This window comes from Microtus ochrogaster, chromosome 7 (assembly GCF_000317375.1).
Source record: "Microtus ochrogaster isolate Prairie Vole_2 chromosome 7, MicOch1.0, whole genome shotgun sequence".
Classification (NCBI taxonomy): Eukaryota; Metazoa; Chordata; class Mammalia; order Rodentia; family Cricetidae; genus Microtus; species Microtus ochrogaster.
This window is the reverse complement of record NC_022014.1, coordinates 33,459,049-33,476,509: the sequence shown is the minus strand read 5'-3', so window position 1 is coordinate 33,476,509 and position 17,461 is coordinate 33,459,049. Positions and strand designations below refer to the sequence as shown.

At 43.9% G+C, this 17,461-nt stretch overlaps 1 protein-coding gene across 1 annotated transcript in view; it reads right to left on the bottom strand.

Annotated features, from left to right (window-relative positions):
- Myocd (myocardin) overlaps positions 1-16,462 on the bottom strand; it is a 91,667-nt gene extending 75,205 nt beyond the window's left edge. The window contains exon 1 of the mRNA XM_005349862.3: positions 16,408-16,462. Within this exon, the coding sequence (XP_005349919.2) occupies positions 16,408-16,462 (55 nt within the window). The remainder of the gene's footprint in view (positions 1-16,407) is intronic.
- Positions 16,463-17,461: the final 999 nt, after the last annotated feature.

The window sequence follows — 17,461 nt, the reverse complement described above, 5'->3', positions numbered from 1 at the left end:
ACACTGGGGTGGAGTGCGGCAGGGTGGGGGGGAGATGCTCAGAGTAGACACACACTTCCAAGAGCTGTGTAAGCATCCAGCCTCTGCTTCCATCTTATCTTCACCCAAATCCTGCCACTTTCCCTGAGTTTCACAGGGCATACCAGCACAGTTGGGAAAGCGTTCTGTTTTTAAGCAGCTTTTCAAAATTCCTATTATTTAATTTTCTTTTATTTTTCCACAAAGATCCCCCAGTGTTAGTAAGAAAGAGATACACTGGTGGTGGAAACCATCTTTACCTTCAAGAGCTGTTTTGGGAATCTCCTTTTATTTGACCTAATTTCTGTCTCTTTTGAGATGGTCTCTCATTGTGTGACCCAGTCTGGGCTCAAACTTGTGATCCTCCTGCCTCAGACTATCCTGAGTTTCGGGATGCACGATCATGCCAGGCTCTCATTAACTTCTCAGCTTCGATCTACTTTTCAAAGACTCCTCAGGGTGTAGACCCTCAGATTTTAAAGGTGGCATGGGTCAAAGGGCACTGGCCTGCTTAGGAGGCCAGATGAAACAAGAACCAAAGGTAGCCCAGGTGACACTACCTCCATTCCAGCCTGCACATGGGAATGTCACAAGCCGTCGATATGACAGAGATAGCCCACTGAAGACTCTCCCCTTTGAAGGACTGTCACTAGTGTGTCTAACTGAGGCCTTGGCCATTCTCTTTGTGCCAATGTTGACCTGGGGTGAGCTGGATACATTTTCATAATCTCCTGCCCTTGGCATTGCTACTGCCTTCCAGGACACTGTGGGTAGGCTTTTGGGAGAGCTACCAACTGATGGACAAGTGGATCCCTGGGCAGACTGAGCAGGAGCAATATTGGTGGTTTCCATGCTGACACAAAAATATATCACACATAGCACTCTCTGTTGCTGGCCGCCTATGGATGCATTCCCCTATCAAATTTAACCCTCTCTCTGACATTATCTTACTCTGGAAAAAAGCTACCCGTGACCCATGAAGGTCTCCCATGTTCCTATTTGGGACATAAAGACATCATCAAATTGCTCAGAAAAGAGAAAGTAGGGTGGCTGTTACAAAGCCGGGCAACTGGAATAGACAGGTTAGATTGTCTGTTTCAATCCTGGGCATGGTTACTAACAAGTCTGGGAGTTAGGGATTTATCTGTGTTTAGTGCTAACGGCTGAGGCCAGGCTTGCCACTTCCTGGCACTAGACAGCAGAAATTGTTCTCCGCGAAACAATTGGATTGCCTGCTTGTTGCACAGTCACATTGTCACACTGGCCAGGAATGGCACGGGCCCAATGCCCACCGTCTCTCGCTGGGGCCCACAGTGAGAAGATGACGACCAGGTCACTCACATAGCTCTCGAAAGGAAAGGATGAGAGAATCAGGGCCCAGGACTGGCCTTAGTGGCTGGCACAGGCATGCATGCACAGAAAGAACGAGGCCAGGCGAACTCTGACCTTTCCTCGGCCTCAAGGGTGTCCTGACTCTCTGCTTCCTTCCAGAAGATTAGGAGACATTCATTTGGGCCCGCTTCTAGCTCAGGCATCCGGAGGGTCAACACAAGCAGAATACCAACAAACTGTGGCCTTCGATCCCCAAGCGGTTACTTCAATGACCCAGCCTCACGCGAAGGCTCAAGTTGTTTCGGAGAGATGTCTGTTCACACAAACACTGCGAAGCTGTTCTTTCCCCTAAGCACCACACTCTGGGTTTGTCAAAACATTTGAAGAAGACTAATTCAGGCCTCAAAAGGAATTCTCCCTCACTTACAAAGCTGCCAGGTCTGTGGGCTTACGGCCTTCATGCTAAAATATGTTCAGGCATTAGCAGGAGGGGGAAGGAGAGCCTCAGTAGAGACCCAGAGGCATGTGCGTCACAGAGGTGGAGGTGGCAGGATTTGCAATCTGTGTCCTCAGTACAGAAGGGAAAGTTCAGTGGTTTAGGATTCACCTCCCCACTTCTCCGCCCCCGCCCTGTGCCCCGTGCCGTTTGTTTAGGTGCCTATGGGAAGCATCAAAGGGAAGTGGAAAACATGGCTTCGCAAGCCAAAGGCAAAAATGTTCAAGTCTGAACATTTTTATTTATGGGCCATGGGGTCTTGTGTCATTGCTTCGGTTTTCCCCGAGAATCGGGGAGCACACTCTGTCGGTCTCTCTTTATAGGACGCGAAGAGGATTAATTAGGTCAAACGTTTGCAGCAGGATCCAGCCGACACTGAGGAACCCGTAATTCTCAAGATGCTCTGCTGGGTTGTGGCGAACCACATGGGGGACCCGCAGGCTACAGGTTGCACAGTCAGTCACCTGAACTCCCTGCCCAGGGGAGCTGCTCAGGCTGTGGGGCACTTTTCCTTCCTTTGCCAACAGGTCCCGAAGTACAGAACAGAAACGCGGCAACTGACATAAACAATTTCAAACAATAATTTCAGAAGACAGATTGCTCCATTTGGGCACCAGGATTCTTCACAGAGGCTTTCCCCGCTTGTTTATGTATGCTGTGGCGCTGAGCCATGAGTGAATTAAGCAGACAGCGTGCACACACCCCAGAGAGGACAGCAGGAAGGGTGGGGTGGCGGGGGACCTCCCATTTGACTCGCTTTCCTTGAAAGCTATTGCCGAGGGAGGCCCTCTAGCACAGGGACTCTGATTTATGTTTCGGGTCGATTCGTTCAGAGAGGTCACATGATCTGGTGAAGGAAGATAGGAGTTCAAGTCCAGCTTCATAGTGCTGTGCTTGTGTGAATTTGGGCAGAGGTCACAGAGTCACTTCTGACCTCCATTTCCCATCACAGTCTAGAGTTATAAGGATGATTAGATCTCTCTAATCATGACAAATAACTAAACAAATATGAGCAAGACTAATGTAGCTAATAGCCGAGAGAAAATTGGTAATAAGAGGAAATTAGATCTTGGAACAAGGGTACTGTTTTTAAGGGCAAAGACATTCTCCTTAAATGAAGAGCCGGTTCCTTTTCCCTCCCGTGACTGTGGTCTTTGAGCACAGATTTCGGGTTTTCTAAAACTCTGATTCACAAAGCTGAAGAGATGACTTGGTCCATAAAGCACACATGCAAGGACCTGAGCTCTGATCCCGGCACCCATGCAAAGGCCAAGCAAGGACCAGTCCACTAGGGGCCCCTTCTCAAAAAGTGAAGAGAGATGGAGGTGGGTGTCCAACCAGAACTGGAGTTAGTTGTATTATGTGTGCAGTTTTGTGCAAAATCTTCTACCTGCACTATAAGTATTTTTATAGCTCATTAATCTGTGAAAACATGCATTTATGTACAAGTTACAAGCCATTATACATCATTTTCAGTATATTTGGATATTTCCAGTTTGTTAGACAGTTCAAATTTTTCCCACAGTGTTTTTTTTTTCTGCAGGATATATAAATATAAATCTTTAATCCTCTCATGTTATAGATAAGGTTTATTATACGTTATTATATGCATGCTAAATACACGTATATCCATGTGCACAATATATAGGCATTTTAAAAATTTAATATGGAAAATTATAACACACTTAAAAGATATTATGATATTTAATAATTCTTTCTTTCTTTTTTTCTTTTTTTGGTTTTTCAAGACAGGGTTTCTCTGTTTATCTTTGGCTGTCCTGGAGCTCACTCTATAGACCAGGCTGGCCTCAAACTCACAGAGATCCACCTGCCTCTGCTTCCCTGAGTGCTGGGATTAAAGGCGTGCACCACCAGTGCCCGGCTTTAATGATCATAATTTTAAGAGAAGAAAATGGTGGTGGGTCTACTGTAAACAACAGGCTTTCCATCAAACAGAAGACTTCGAAACATTCCCTAACTAGAATGTTCCACGTGTAACAGCGGGGCTATTAGCACAGACTGTCTCTTCTGCTCAGTGAAGCGTACCTCAACTGCTGCCATGCCTCTTCCTCCTCTTCTTCCACAGCCCTTGCTGAGTTACACGCCCTGAACCTTCACTCACCTTCCAGTGCACCGCCTTGGCCTTGAACCTAGACTGCTGCTCCACGGGGAAGGCTTTAAGCCCAGGGACCCATTGTTGAGAAAGAAGTTCTTCTAGAGACCCGATGCCACCTGTCCCTGCTGCTGTTTCTCCACACAGCTGTTTCTCGGCTGGCCTTTTGCTGTGTAGGCAGCTGAGAGCACTGTGGTTCTTTGCTCCTGCACAGCTTTGGACTAGCCTTCACTTCTATGAACACTCCTCTCTCCAACTATATAGCCAGCCAGCCTTGTGCTCGCAGAGTTGGCGGGAATATAAAAAATGTATTGAGGTGATTTGGTCTTAGTAAAGGAAGGGCAGGTTAAAGTGCAGCATAGAGATAGAAGGATTTAGGCAGCCATGCCTAGAGCTTTATTCTTTCTGGAGAGAGCTCTTCTCCCCCTCTGTTTTTAGACAGGAAGGTAGGTTTGATTACAGCGAAGAGGCTCAACTCTTAGTAGCGCCTGAGAAAGAGCATTTGCCAATGCTGATAGCCAGTGGGGACCTCCTCGGAACCCAAACCTGGCCCTCTCTACAGCAGCACAAACCAGATCTAGCATAGAGCCACCCACTTCCCTATGGAGACTGAGAAGGACAAGAATTCCTTCAAACACTTGCTAAAAAGAGAGCGAGAACAGGTGATCAAAAGTACCTGACAAAATGAAGTACAGATTCTGTGAGGACACTGAGGGTCTTCGTTGCTCTTACATATCATTAAGAAGGGCCACTTAAAGAATATTAAAAGATGATTGGTACAGACCTGTTGTTATTCAGACTCAATATAATAAGTTCTCTATAATTTTAAAATATGGTAAGTGAGCACACTGTTACATTATCATAGAATGACCCCTTGATTTAATGATATTATGTCACACGCCACTCATGCACGTGACGTCACTGCGGCTCACTGAGTACAGAAAGGCAACCTGGCTTACTCACGTTTTATATGCTCTCCCGCTGGAGGCTCCTGAAATCTCCAACAAGGGGCCCTCTGGATTCCCACAGTGACAGATGGAAGTGGAGTAGTGGGGAGCTGAAGGCACATGGCCTGCTTCATGCAGAGTGGCCCTGGAGCGTTAATCGAAGACCCACAGACTGTAGTAACGGCTTACATCTATGTGTGGAATTCAAAACTTTCAGCATTGAGGAGCATCACCTTATACATAGCGTTCATGCTCTCTCAGAGCTGAGATTTAGTTACAAGTTAGGCACAGTAAGACATTAACAACCAATAACTCACTAAAAAAAAAAAATCAGAATATATCTTACTAAAAGCTACTTAGATAGTACGTGATTTTTTAATTTCTGGAGTCTGCCGTTTGATATTTTTAGATCATGGTTGATCGTGGCGAACTGAAACTTATGAAAACAAGATGCTGGAGAAGGAGTGAGGAAGGGAGACAGTAAATTAACATTAGGGTCGGTGTGTTTTCAGTCTCTTGACTGAGGAGACGCTTCTCTCGCTTCTCTCGGTTGCACTGTGAGGTCGATGGGAACTTGAGGACAAACGAATTCCCCAGGTACCCAGCTAATCCCTCATCCCGCTGCTCCTGAAAGAGAACATAAGCCTGTCTTCCCCCACGCATCACTCCAAGGCCTAAAAATGAATCAATAGATAGACCCAGGACCAAACTAGTCCTGTGTGTTACAAGGTAAAGGAGACACTCAAGAAATGACCGAAATAAACGGAGTCGGAAAGAACAAGTTACGTTGAGATATTTGTAGTTATGTTTTGATTGCTGACTTGTTGAGTTAAGAGTATTTGGCTTTTAAAAGAATTTACTCTTTTTTTCTCTTTTGATGCCTCGTGGTCAAGAAATGAATCTCATGGGTAGAATTTATTGATATTTGTATGTGTGTATTAAATGTATATTCTATGTCTATGTCACCTGATTATTAGGTTAAAATATATAATCAAATTGATTACATTATTTATATCTTCTAAATTCATACTTGAAGTTTTATGAACATGATGAAAGACTTGTAGAAATACAGTATTTTCAGCCCCCACTAAGATATGAATCTCTCCTTATGTTTTAGGCAGACTTGAAAATTAATAAATAATAAATCCGTTCAAACAAAAAAGATCTTCCTCTGCCTGAGTTCAGGTGTCTTTCTCCATAAGGTGACACACATTCTTTCCTTTTCACATGTTTTCATGTATAATTTAGAAGTGTAAATAAAAGTATTTCATAATCTGTTTTTAAAAATTCTAAATCTTGGGCTGAAGAGATGGATCCGTAGTTAAGAGAATCTTTGCCCTTCCGGAGGATGTGAGTTTGATTCCTAGAGCCCATACAATGCTTCCAAACATCTGTGATTCCAATCACAGGAATCTGAGGCCATATTCTGGCCTCCATGGCCACCGGGCATGCACATGGTGCATACGCTTAGGAACAGAACAAACACTAATGCATATAAAATAAAATAATTCCATCTAAAAGAAATGGGGAAAAAGAAAATCTTGGAGGCCTTTCTGCATCAATCCACATGTTATTTTTTTAAATTAGTTTCTGCTTTGCATTATATTCTATTATTTATCATAGGATGGATTTAACATAATTTAGTTAAACATGTCTCTGTGGGTGAATGCTTACGTGGCTTCCATCTTTCTTAGGTTAAATAATAGAAACCATGTTTTAGTGTTTGTTTGAAATAGGGTCTTCCTACGTAGCCCAGGCTAGAACTGAAGTATTGACCCTCCTGAGTACTGGAATTATAGGTGTGCACTAGTTTATAAACCGTGGTGTAACAGGTGCGCCAACACTTAGGGCAATGAGGCAGAAGGAGTTCAAGTTCAACCTGGGTTATACAGCAATACTCTGTCTCAAAAGCAACAACAAGAATAAAAACCCAAGGACCTGTTCATATGATTTATATTAGATACCTTGAAGTTTCATGACTAATTATGAAACATACAAAAATCTGTCTTGCGAAACTCATACAAAATTATGTCAATTATTTTTTATAGTTATGAATTTCTCACCAATAGTACATATGTGTCCATGTCTTCACACTTATACAGCCATTAATGTTACCAAGATTTTAAATTTAACTCATTGAATCTACAAAACACATAGCATCTTGACTTTTTAAATGCATCAATAAGGATGGCCAACATTATGGCTCTAACTTTGTCATCTATAAAATTCACGCTTAAGGTCTGTGCAATTAAATTACAAATAGAAAGAAGACTCAAAAAATCTCATACTGTTTTAAATAAGTTTATGATTTTGTGTGGGACCATGTCCTTAGCAGTCCAAGGCCACGTGTCCCTGGATCATGGGTTGGATATGAGGTTGGCGAGTTTCATGTGTTTGTGGACCATTTTCCCTCTGACTTCTTTCTCGTGTTTGCTTTTAATCTGTTTTTTAACAAAAATTTTTGTAACAATTTTGACTTAAATATGCTTTCCAGAATTATTTTTTTCAACCTACTATTTGACTTAAGTTTCTTTGGGTGATTTTTTTTTCAAGTAAAGATTTTATTTATTTATTTATTTATTTATTTATTTATTTATTTATTTTTACTCAAAAGAAATCATTTCAAATTTTATTTTAAAACTGATCTTTGACATACACAGACAAAATCAAATGCGTATACTACTGAGTTGGATGTGTTGTTTTATTTTTACATAAAAATCGGTCCTGGACTTGATCAATGGGTCAAGGCACTTGGTAACAAGAATGAAAAAAAGGTTTAAACTTTAAGTGGCTAGTGTACCCATTTTCATTTCCATTATGGCTGGGGAGGCAAGCATGGAAAAGCTAACTCATGCAAAGATTGTAAAGTTGTCTCTGCTGTCTCACCTATGATATCTTACAGACCTCACATACTCTTTAATCTATATGAAATTTATTTAAAGATTATGAACATCAGTTTTCCCAACAGACTTTCTTGGCATCATTTTCTGCAATTACAAACAACTGCTATCACGTAAGAGTAAGTCCATGCTTTTGTCTGCCTGTACATATACATGTAGGTAGTGCATATGTGTGTATGCATCTGTATGCAGGACCACACATACATGATCCTGGCCCTCTGAATCTTAATTACTAAATAGTTCTTACATATCTATATATATAATGTCTTAGAGTAGATTTCTTCTCATGATTTTATTGGCTTGAAATTTTTCCTTTTAAGACAAAAATGATATTTACTAGTCAAGTTGCATAAAAATACTGAGATGGGGGTGGTGTGAATAGCATAAATAGTACTAAAACAATTAGCTTCATTAATAACTATTTGGTGCTGATAACAATACCTGGGACCATATTTGGAGGTGTAGCCAGAAGGTTTGTTAAACCCACTAGTTTAGGTGTGTATGCATTTGTATATGTTTCTTTATACATGTCCATGTTTTTATATTTGTATATGTGTGTTGTATATGTTTTTATATGTGTGCATATATGTACATGTGTATTTGTATGTGTTTGTTTACATGGGTATGTGTTTGTATATGTGAATTATGTTTAGTGTTTTGTATGTGTGTATGTGTGTGTGTCTCCACACATGTGTATATGGTGTATATGGTACAGGTCAGGGACAGGAAGGGAGATTGCATTACCCCAGCGCAGTGGGACACACAGATTCATAACTGCTCTTCAAGTCATTTGACATCTTGAGCCTCTCCCTCTTTATCTGTAGCATGGGAAAAGTATTTCCATCCACGAGTCTTTTCTAAGGCTCAGTGAGATCATAGACAAGCTCATGGCTAATAGGTTCAGAAACGCCTAGCCCTCTTCTTTGACAAGTTATCAGCTATCATTGGTAGTCTGTTTCCTAAATAATAGATCATATAGGACTTTCTAAACAAACACTGAGAAGACACAAAAGTCTCATTGAATACCACTTGCCATTGGAAAAGAATGCAAGATGAGCCTGTTCTACTGCAGGCAAGAATTTGTCACCTGGGGAAGTAGGCCAGGGTTGATCTAGCTATGCAAATGCCAGCCACCACCGTGGATGACGAAAAAGTCCCTTATTCCCACACTCAGGTACTAATGAGGACTTCTCAGAGCAGTCAAAGCAAGGACAAGACCCCTTTCTTTTTTTAAAGCAGTGGTTCTCAACCTTTCTAATGCTGCGACCCTTTAATACAGTTCCTCATGTTGTGGTGACCCCAACCATAAAATTATTTTCCTTGCTACTTGATAACTGTAAATTTGCTACTGTTATGAATCATAATATAAACATCTGTGTTTTTTGATGGTCTCAGGTGACCCCCTGTAAAAGGGTCACTCAACCCCAAAGGGGTTGTGACCCACAGGCTGCAAAGCACTGTCTGCAAGGGTTTCATAGAGTTATGGGCAATAATTTTTCAGAGATGTATTATGTATACATGAAATCAAAACTAGCTGAATTTTCCAATACAAATGATTTGTAAATTTTCACACACATGCTTTTTGGAATAGGGAGTCTTAAAACAGAATTACACTTCTGTTGAGCAGCCAGAAGGAAATATTTACCAACATTATGCTGAACAACAGAAAGGGTTACCCGGAAAATCTCATTCTAACAAATCTCCGCAAGGCCTTTCAAGTTTCAAGGAGATTGCTGTCTGGTTCAGGTTGAACAACACACAACACTTTGTGTGTTTGATTGGTTTTTAAATTTTTTTTTTTTTTTAGCTTCACTGAAACTTCTGGAACTTTACCTTGTCCCTACAACCCTGCCCACAGTCATGCAGACACCAAGACTCACTGGCTTCCTACAGAAAGTGTGTTTCTAGGAACAAGTGAAGGCAGAACCGTTTACAGGACGCTTTCATCAGGTCGCATCATCCATACAATGGAGATGCTGGAGTTACTCACATCCTCTAAGAGATAGCGGATGCCTTTGTACCACTAAACAAAGGCCCCTGGAGGGATCCGTAAACTGCGGGTGGGGAACCCTTACTGGTGTGTTCATTCAGAAGGACAGCAGGCAGGAGGTGCTGGTTATGGCATAGAAAGTGTTTGAGAGCTGTGTATTCATTAGTCATTGCTGCACGTACCAACTGTCACCAAGTCCCTACATGAAAGCTCACTTAGCAAATACATTTTACACTATTACAAGGCCTTCATTTACTTTAAGTCTACAGCTGGTCATAGCAAGGTAACATGGCTGAACATGGCAAATATCAGTCAGAGAGAGAGACAACTGCCTGCCCGTGAGTTCTCCAGGTAAAGAGTGAGTTTATCTTCCCTCATTTTCAGGAGAAATGAAAGACAATATTCTCCCATCAAAGATTCTAGGGGGCATTTGGGGGGCACTGTGGAAAAGCCCAGACAGCAATGAGCATTATTTATTGTAGATTTCTGGGGATAAATGATACATCCCTTTTTAACAAAATCTGGCGGACTCTCTGTTTTGTCTAAGAATAGTGATCCACATCTGGCTGAGTAAAGCTTGATTTATTAACAATTCTAAAAAAAAAAAAAAACAAACAAACAAACAAAAAAATTACCTGCTTAGTAAAGTAGAAAAATCTGAGGACTTAAAGTATAAGGTTGCAAAGTCATTTGGCTAATGGCTGTTGTTATTGTTGTTAATCCTATGTATGTCCGTCAAGATCCTTGAATTACTCCGTGTTGCTCTCCTGCGGAACTCACATGCCAGCGTGTCAAGCAAGCCATTCCCAGAGGGAGAGTACCATTTCCCCCTGTAACCTAAGTCCTTAGTAACTGTCAGAGGTCTTTTCTTCAAAGAGTCCTGCAGCTGCAGAGGCCATGAGTCATTTTGCCAACATGCACACGGAGGACCAGAGAGCGGAGCCAGCTTTCCCAAGATCATTCCCTCAGGGAAGATGTAGTTGTCATCCATGTGGCTCTGCCTACAGACGAGAGGGGATAGTAACAGGAAGCAGATGCCTGCAGAGTGCACCTGCTGGTCCTCTGTCCCCACCTGGATGGAGATGCTAGGGTGCCTGCTCAACATCTGTTCGGTGGCTTGTTATGGGTTAACTGCAGATGTTCTCACTAAGGTTAGGCTTTTCTTAAACAACTTTGAACCCTGGGACTCAGGACTTGGCTTCTGCCCTGGGTCTATTTTTTCTTCAGTTGAACCTACATTAGGTTGGAGATCATTGGAACAAGCTCAATACAATTCAATATAACAATCTTCTGACTATCCCTGTCATGTACTACAGCAGTTAAAATGAATGCCATTTGCTTGGGCCTTCAACGTGTGTATCCACTCCCCACTTGGTCACATGCCCCTCACCATGCTGGGGACAGAACCTGGAGCACTCCGCACGCTAGGCAAGTGCACACATCCTGGCACCATCTCCAGGCTCTTTTAAAGAAACAGAGGTAACAACTCAATTCATCACGGTCCCCGGTGCGTGGCACACAGCCACACAACTCACATCTGCCCAGTAGTTTTACTTAACTAATCTGCCTATTAAGTAGTTAAGCATGGAATGACCACTTCCGAACTCCAGAGCAAACCCTACTTCCTTACTCTGGGTTCCTCCCCTACTCTGATAGTATTCTGGATTTTAAATTCATACACCCTGTTCTTTCCGGGCCTTATTATTGCTTGCTAACGAAGATAAGAGCTGGCTGCAGCTCTCAATTTGTACTCACCAACTCCGCACCCCCTTTTTAAGTTAATTTCAACACCTACCCACATACTGAAAAAAAAAAAAACAGATAACCTTTAATTGTTTTTGAACAGTCTTTGTGGGAAATACAAGTATTTAACATTTTTTTTTTCTGAAGCCATGAGGAGCAAACTCCGAGTCTACTGAAGACACAGTGTATTACCGAGTGACCCCCCCCAGCTCTTAGCACATGTTTGCGGGGGTGACCCTTCCATGCCAAGTCCTGGCCTAGGTGGTAGAGTGTAAAAACAATGAACCAAAACCGGGCAAGAATTCTTCTTATACACATGGGAAAATAGTAAACCAATAAATAAGTAAAATGTTTAGTCTGTGCAAAGGTTTTGAGTGGATAGGGGATAAAAATAGGGAAGGCAGAAGGGCGGGCCTCTTGCCTCTAACTCAGACAAGGATAGAGGAAGGAGCCTATGCTGGGTGAACAAATCCACTACTGTCGGAGTCGGGGAAATGCAACGGTCTCTAGAAGGCGATCCTAGTCAGACACTGTAAGTGTCTTCACCCTTTACAAAAGATTTGAAGTATCACTGGGCATGGAGGCTCATGTCTATAATCCCAGCACCAGGAGGTTGAGGCAGGGGGATCACCATAGTTCTAAGCCATCCTGGGCTACATAGTGAGCTATAGGTTACCTTGGCCTAGAAAGTTAACTGGTCTACAAACAAAGTAAATAAATAATTAAAAGATGAGTTAAGATTCCCATTTAAAAACTGAAATACAATTTGTTAAACTCCAGTTAGTTATGGTCTCATATGATAATGCTTTAGCATTTAAAATTAATGCTTGTAGTGTTCTAAAAATTTGCACAAAGAGGTAAGGCCATTCATTTGGGAGTGGGCAGAAGTAAAGTCTGGGGATAACCAACAAAATGAATCGGTTAGAAATCTTCTCTTTTACGCTTGACAAAAACGCGGACTGAAGAAGCCAAATTAAATCCATATCCATCCTGGTTATATGCAATAGAAAAGGCCTCCCTTAAGGTTGAATTTGTTGTCTAGGATTTTAAGACTAGTTAATGGTTTAAGGCAGCGTCATGATATTTTTTAGGGTATAGTGGACTTGTTTCAGTAGTGTCTACGATGGTAAATCAGGGACCAGCCTCTCCATCTAATGGATTCACCTCACAAAAGAGACAATTCAGTCTCTATTAAGGATCTAGTTTAACGTGGGACTTACTAATCTCCTATACTGTCTGCAGGATGGAGGACAGAGGGACAGGAAGGGTCCAGAATCCTTCAGGGAGGCCCTGGGCTTTGTCTTGGAGGACAAGCAAGGGCTCACATACAAGGGAGGCCGGACTCTGAGCACTGAGTCTTCAGTGCTTATTTTGATAACCCCCCAGCTTCTTTTAGCTACAGTTGTGTGGTAACAGCACCCCCTCCTTGCCAGGAAGGCAGAAGTAAACCTGATGGCTTCCTTCCTTCTAAATCGTGGGTCTGCCCCAGATCACCCAGGTTCCCTCTCATACTGCCCCACCTAATTCTGAGTCTTAGCTAAGATATGAATTCTGCAATTTAGGGTACCCGAAATCTCAAGAGACTCATGGGATATTGGCCAGGAGAGCAGAACACTGGAGAAACAGTTCTGGGACTGTAGGTGATTGCCGAGGAAAATACTACAGGCACAGGGAAATAAATGCGCCTTTCAGAGAAAATGTTGTCCTGAATATTGATAAATACCGAAAGCTTATCATTGTTCAAAATTAAAACTGAACAGGCTGTTTTATTTGCCAAATCTGAGAAGTCTACATTTCTGAGGAGCAAGGCTGGCAACATCGGGTACCGAGTTTGCTTTGGTTTCGGCTGTTTAGATGGGTAAGAGGGAGACAAAGGGCGAAAACCTGGAAATGCGTTGTTTTCTTTTGAAACAAAAACCATGAGGGAACCTCTTTCCTTTTGATTTCCCCGGGTTTCTGTGTATGCCCTTGTATTTTGTGGACAAAGAGATTGATACTAAGAAAAACTGCAGAAAGTGACACCAATTACAAGTATTGAGTTAACAATGAGAAAACAAACGTTATAAAAATGTGATCAGTTTAAAAATAACAACTGTATTATGCGTAGGCTAGCTGTTTCCTACTTACACTTCTCGCCTACCCCCCACCCCCCGCCAGGGCCATACAGTCTAATAATCTCGCTTGTTCCCATACCATCTTTATGCCTGCCAAGAGCCATGCATGATACCAGAGGGACCTAAGAAAACACTTTTCCACTTGGACAAATTAAATAACCAAAGTCTAGAGGGAAGCCACGGCAGATTGAGGATTCCAGCGCCAAAGAGCATCAGTCCTGAGGGCTCAACAGCGTTGGTCTGTGTCCTAAATAATATGTTCGGGTTATCATATTTAGCTCTTATAAGCACCATAGAAACGCCTTCGTTATTCAGGTGTGAGATGAGTAAGACAGGGAGAATTATGACTCTGGCCTAGGCAAGAGGTCACATAGCTAAAAGGTAGAGGTGGTGGCAGAAAGCCCAGCTACTCTGGCTGAGACTCTTACACTCAGCTATGACACCCTGCTTCTGTCAGGGAAGATTAATTTACATGACCAAACATATTCACCAATGTAAACACTCAGAGTCCCTAGCTCCTATGGTGGGTCAGTCAGTTAATCACAAGGCTACTTGGACAGAGTTAGTGGAAAGTTGATAAGCCATTGCTGTCATTCACGCCAGTTTTAGTATGAAAGGAACTAACTGTCTGTGGACTGGGACTGCACCTTATCGCCGCAAGTCCATTACTATCATCACAAAACAATCGGGCTTGGGTTAGTTTTGAAATATTAATTTTAAAAGCACAATACCAGGGTCTACTATTGAAGTGAATATTCACTGCCCTATAGGAAGCTTTGAGTTTGTGGCTGGAGTTCCTCAAGAAAAGAAGAGGGAGCCCAAAAAGCAGGACAGGGTGGATGAGAAGGAGGAGGAAGAGAGAGAGAGAGAGAGAGAGAGAGAGAGAGAGAGAGAGAGAGAGAGAAGTGGAAGCCCTCTTCATTCACTGTAAGCCACAAAGTGAAGCAAAGTTCCCTTGCCAGCCAGGCCTTGAGAGACATATGTCCACTTTGGTCATGCTGTCTAGAAAGTATACCTAGTATTTACAGGCTGTATATTTTCCTTCATTTTGTATGGGATTATCAACCATGGCATCTCAGAAGCCCACCTTGCTTTGGCCATCCTAGATTCCAGTTTCCCCTGTTTATCAAAGAGGGGGGATTAAGCTTCCTGCTTTGGTATCATGCGTCCCAAAACTGCCTTCCTTATGACACAATGGCCTGAGGAAAAGTAAGGCTGTTTTTCCCCAAAGTTCCAGGATAAAGTTCTGCAGGTTCCAGCCGGAGAGCTCAGGCCTCCACAAACCACTGAGATGGGGATTGGAACGGTGTGGATACTGTCTTTCCTCCCCACTGTTAGCCCAGGGGTCCTTGGCAAATCTGTTTTGCAAGCTCACTATTGAGAACATCACCAAATCCTTTTAGAGACTCTCCAGAATCCCCTCCTCCTCCCCCTCCACTAAACCACACAGGAGCATTTGAAATAAACCCAGCTTAATGCAAAAACAAAAGGACATCCTCACTACTTCAGAAAGGTGGCAGTATTGCCTTGCGGTTTTGAGCAAGCTACCAAACTTGTGAGGTCTCTGATTAACAGACTAACCACCTCTCCTCGACATGGAAAGGAAAGGACGGATGAAACCCATGGCTAACACTCGTGGCTAGTGGCTAGGAGATATTCCCCCAGAGCTGCAGGGGCACTGTGGCTTGTGGCCACTTAAGCTCTTGAGTCTTAAACTTGTCCCACTGTACAGAGCCATAGAAAATCTATAGTGGGTCCCGTAGACAGCCTAAGACCAGGAGCAGCTAAGGCAGTTACAGAGGCTCCTGATGGCCCATCACTCACTGTGCTCAGTTTTGAACCAACCATCTCAAGTCAAACAATCATGTAGCCCATGTAGAAGGGCCAAGAGAAATAATCGAGAACAGGAGACACCAGCATCCAGCCGACACCTGTTACCCCAAAGGCTTACACCAGAGTTCTCACCCAAAGGCTCCTTCTCAGAAGTTGTGTTCCACCATCAATGAATGGCCTGTTACCACCGTTATCAAAGCAACAACATGCAAAGCTAAGTGGCCCTTCCCAGAATGCTGATGGGAACCCACACACTCCTGCACCTCCTGTAGGCCTCCATACAAACCCTTTCCTGCTACTCACCTCTCTTGAGTGTGCCTTCAGAAGTTTCTCTGTGTGCCACTAACACAACAATTTTAGGGGAAACTGTCCATTTATAAATATCAGATGGTTTGGGAAAAAAAATATTTGTGGCACTGGGTTTTTTCCCCCCACGGTGATGTCATTTTAAATTCTTAGTGTGCTCCAAATTAGCTATTTTTACTTCCTCCGAGTGACTTTTTTGGGAAATACATTTGTTTGGATTAGCTACATGTTAAGTGACCCCTGGACTTGATATACAGTTCTAGGTTCATCTCCTCAGCAGCTGTAGCTGATAATGCACCCACTCGCTAACTTCAGATCCCGCTTTATCCCGTTTCAACACTGCTCGCTTTGGAGAGTCCCCTCAAATTTTTCTATTTACCGATAGAGGAGAAATATAGAAAAAAATAAAGACATTGGATTATTCATAAACAAAACTCACATTCAACACAGGTGAAAGGGAAGGCATTTGAAGGCATTCAGTCAAACACAGTTGTTCACTTTGGGGGAACAGAGCAGAGGCCGCCAGCGCAGGCCCAGGCATTCATTGGAAAGCAGTTGAGTGGAGAGTGGCAGAAACGAAAAGTTTAAGAAGGAGTGCTGAACGCCTTACTCTACCTGATCGGAACTTCCTTCTAATCAGCAAAGAGTGCTCAGACCCCAGGAGTGTCATGGTGAATCTCAGCAAGCCGCTGGTCGCTGGCCAGACGCCCCCTGCTTTTCACCAGAAACTGGCTCCCGGGAGCCCAGAGGACAGCAGCTAACAACCCAGAATTCATCCAACTCTCGGGGAGCTCCCTTGGGCAGGAGGACATACAGTGGCCGCCAGTGTCCCCGGAAAACTGGCGCCTCCCCCCTCGCCGCGTGCGAGGCTAATTAACTCCCAGCAGGCAGGACCCTCCTCCTCTCAGGGTGGCCAGGAGCAACCGCATCCTAGGCGTTCCTGGCTGATGTCATAGGCTGCCAGCGGTCGCGGAGTATCGCCACCACGCCTTTATGAAGGTCCCAAGTTTGCTATCTGATCCTCTTTACTACTGACAGGAGATCAGCCAATCAGGAGCGGCTAGCGGGGCCTGGGGACCCGGCGAGGCCCCTGGAGTCTCAGCAGCCCGCTCGCTCTTAACTCTTTGCAGAAGATTAAGCAGCGGCTTCTGGCCCGGGCGGGAGTCTGCACTGACACCGCTAAATCGGCTGCCGGGAGGCTGCAGGTGGCGCCCAGCGGCGTTAGGACCATACCCCGAGGCGCTGGCTGTGCGCCACCCGGGTGTCTCCAGCCTGCTGCAGGTCTCGGGAAGCGACACCTTCAGAACCCGCTGGTGCCCTGGCCAAGAAGCCGGGGTTGCAACGCCCGGGAAGGCCGACTTTCTGCATCGGAGCAGTGGTGCATCAAGGAGACCCAGTGTCTCATAGCAGCTATAGCCGCCCGAGACGAACGTCCCAGGAGGTGGCGGAAAGCCTTTCGCTGTGGTTGGATGCTCTCTTTGGGGACACAAGAAACTTTGTTTCTGGGGACTGAGCGGAGGGGGAAGGTGTAAGAGAGTGGCCTACGGGGTTCTAAACAGGGTGGGCCTTGGGGACTTAGGCAAGCCAGGTTGGAAAGGTTCACCCCCCCAACCCCATCCTTTTCTTAGTGGGAAATTCACCGTGCACCCAAAGCGGCGCCGAGGCACGT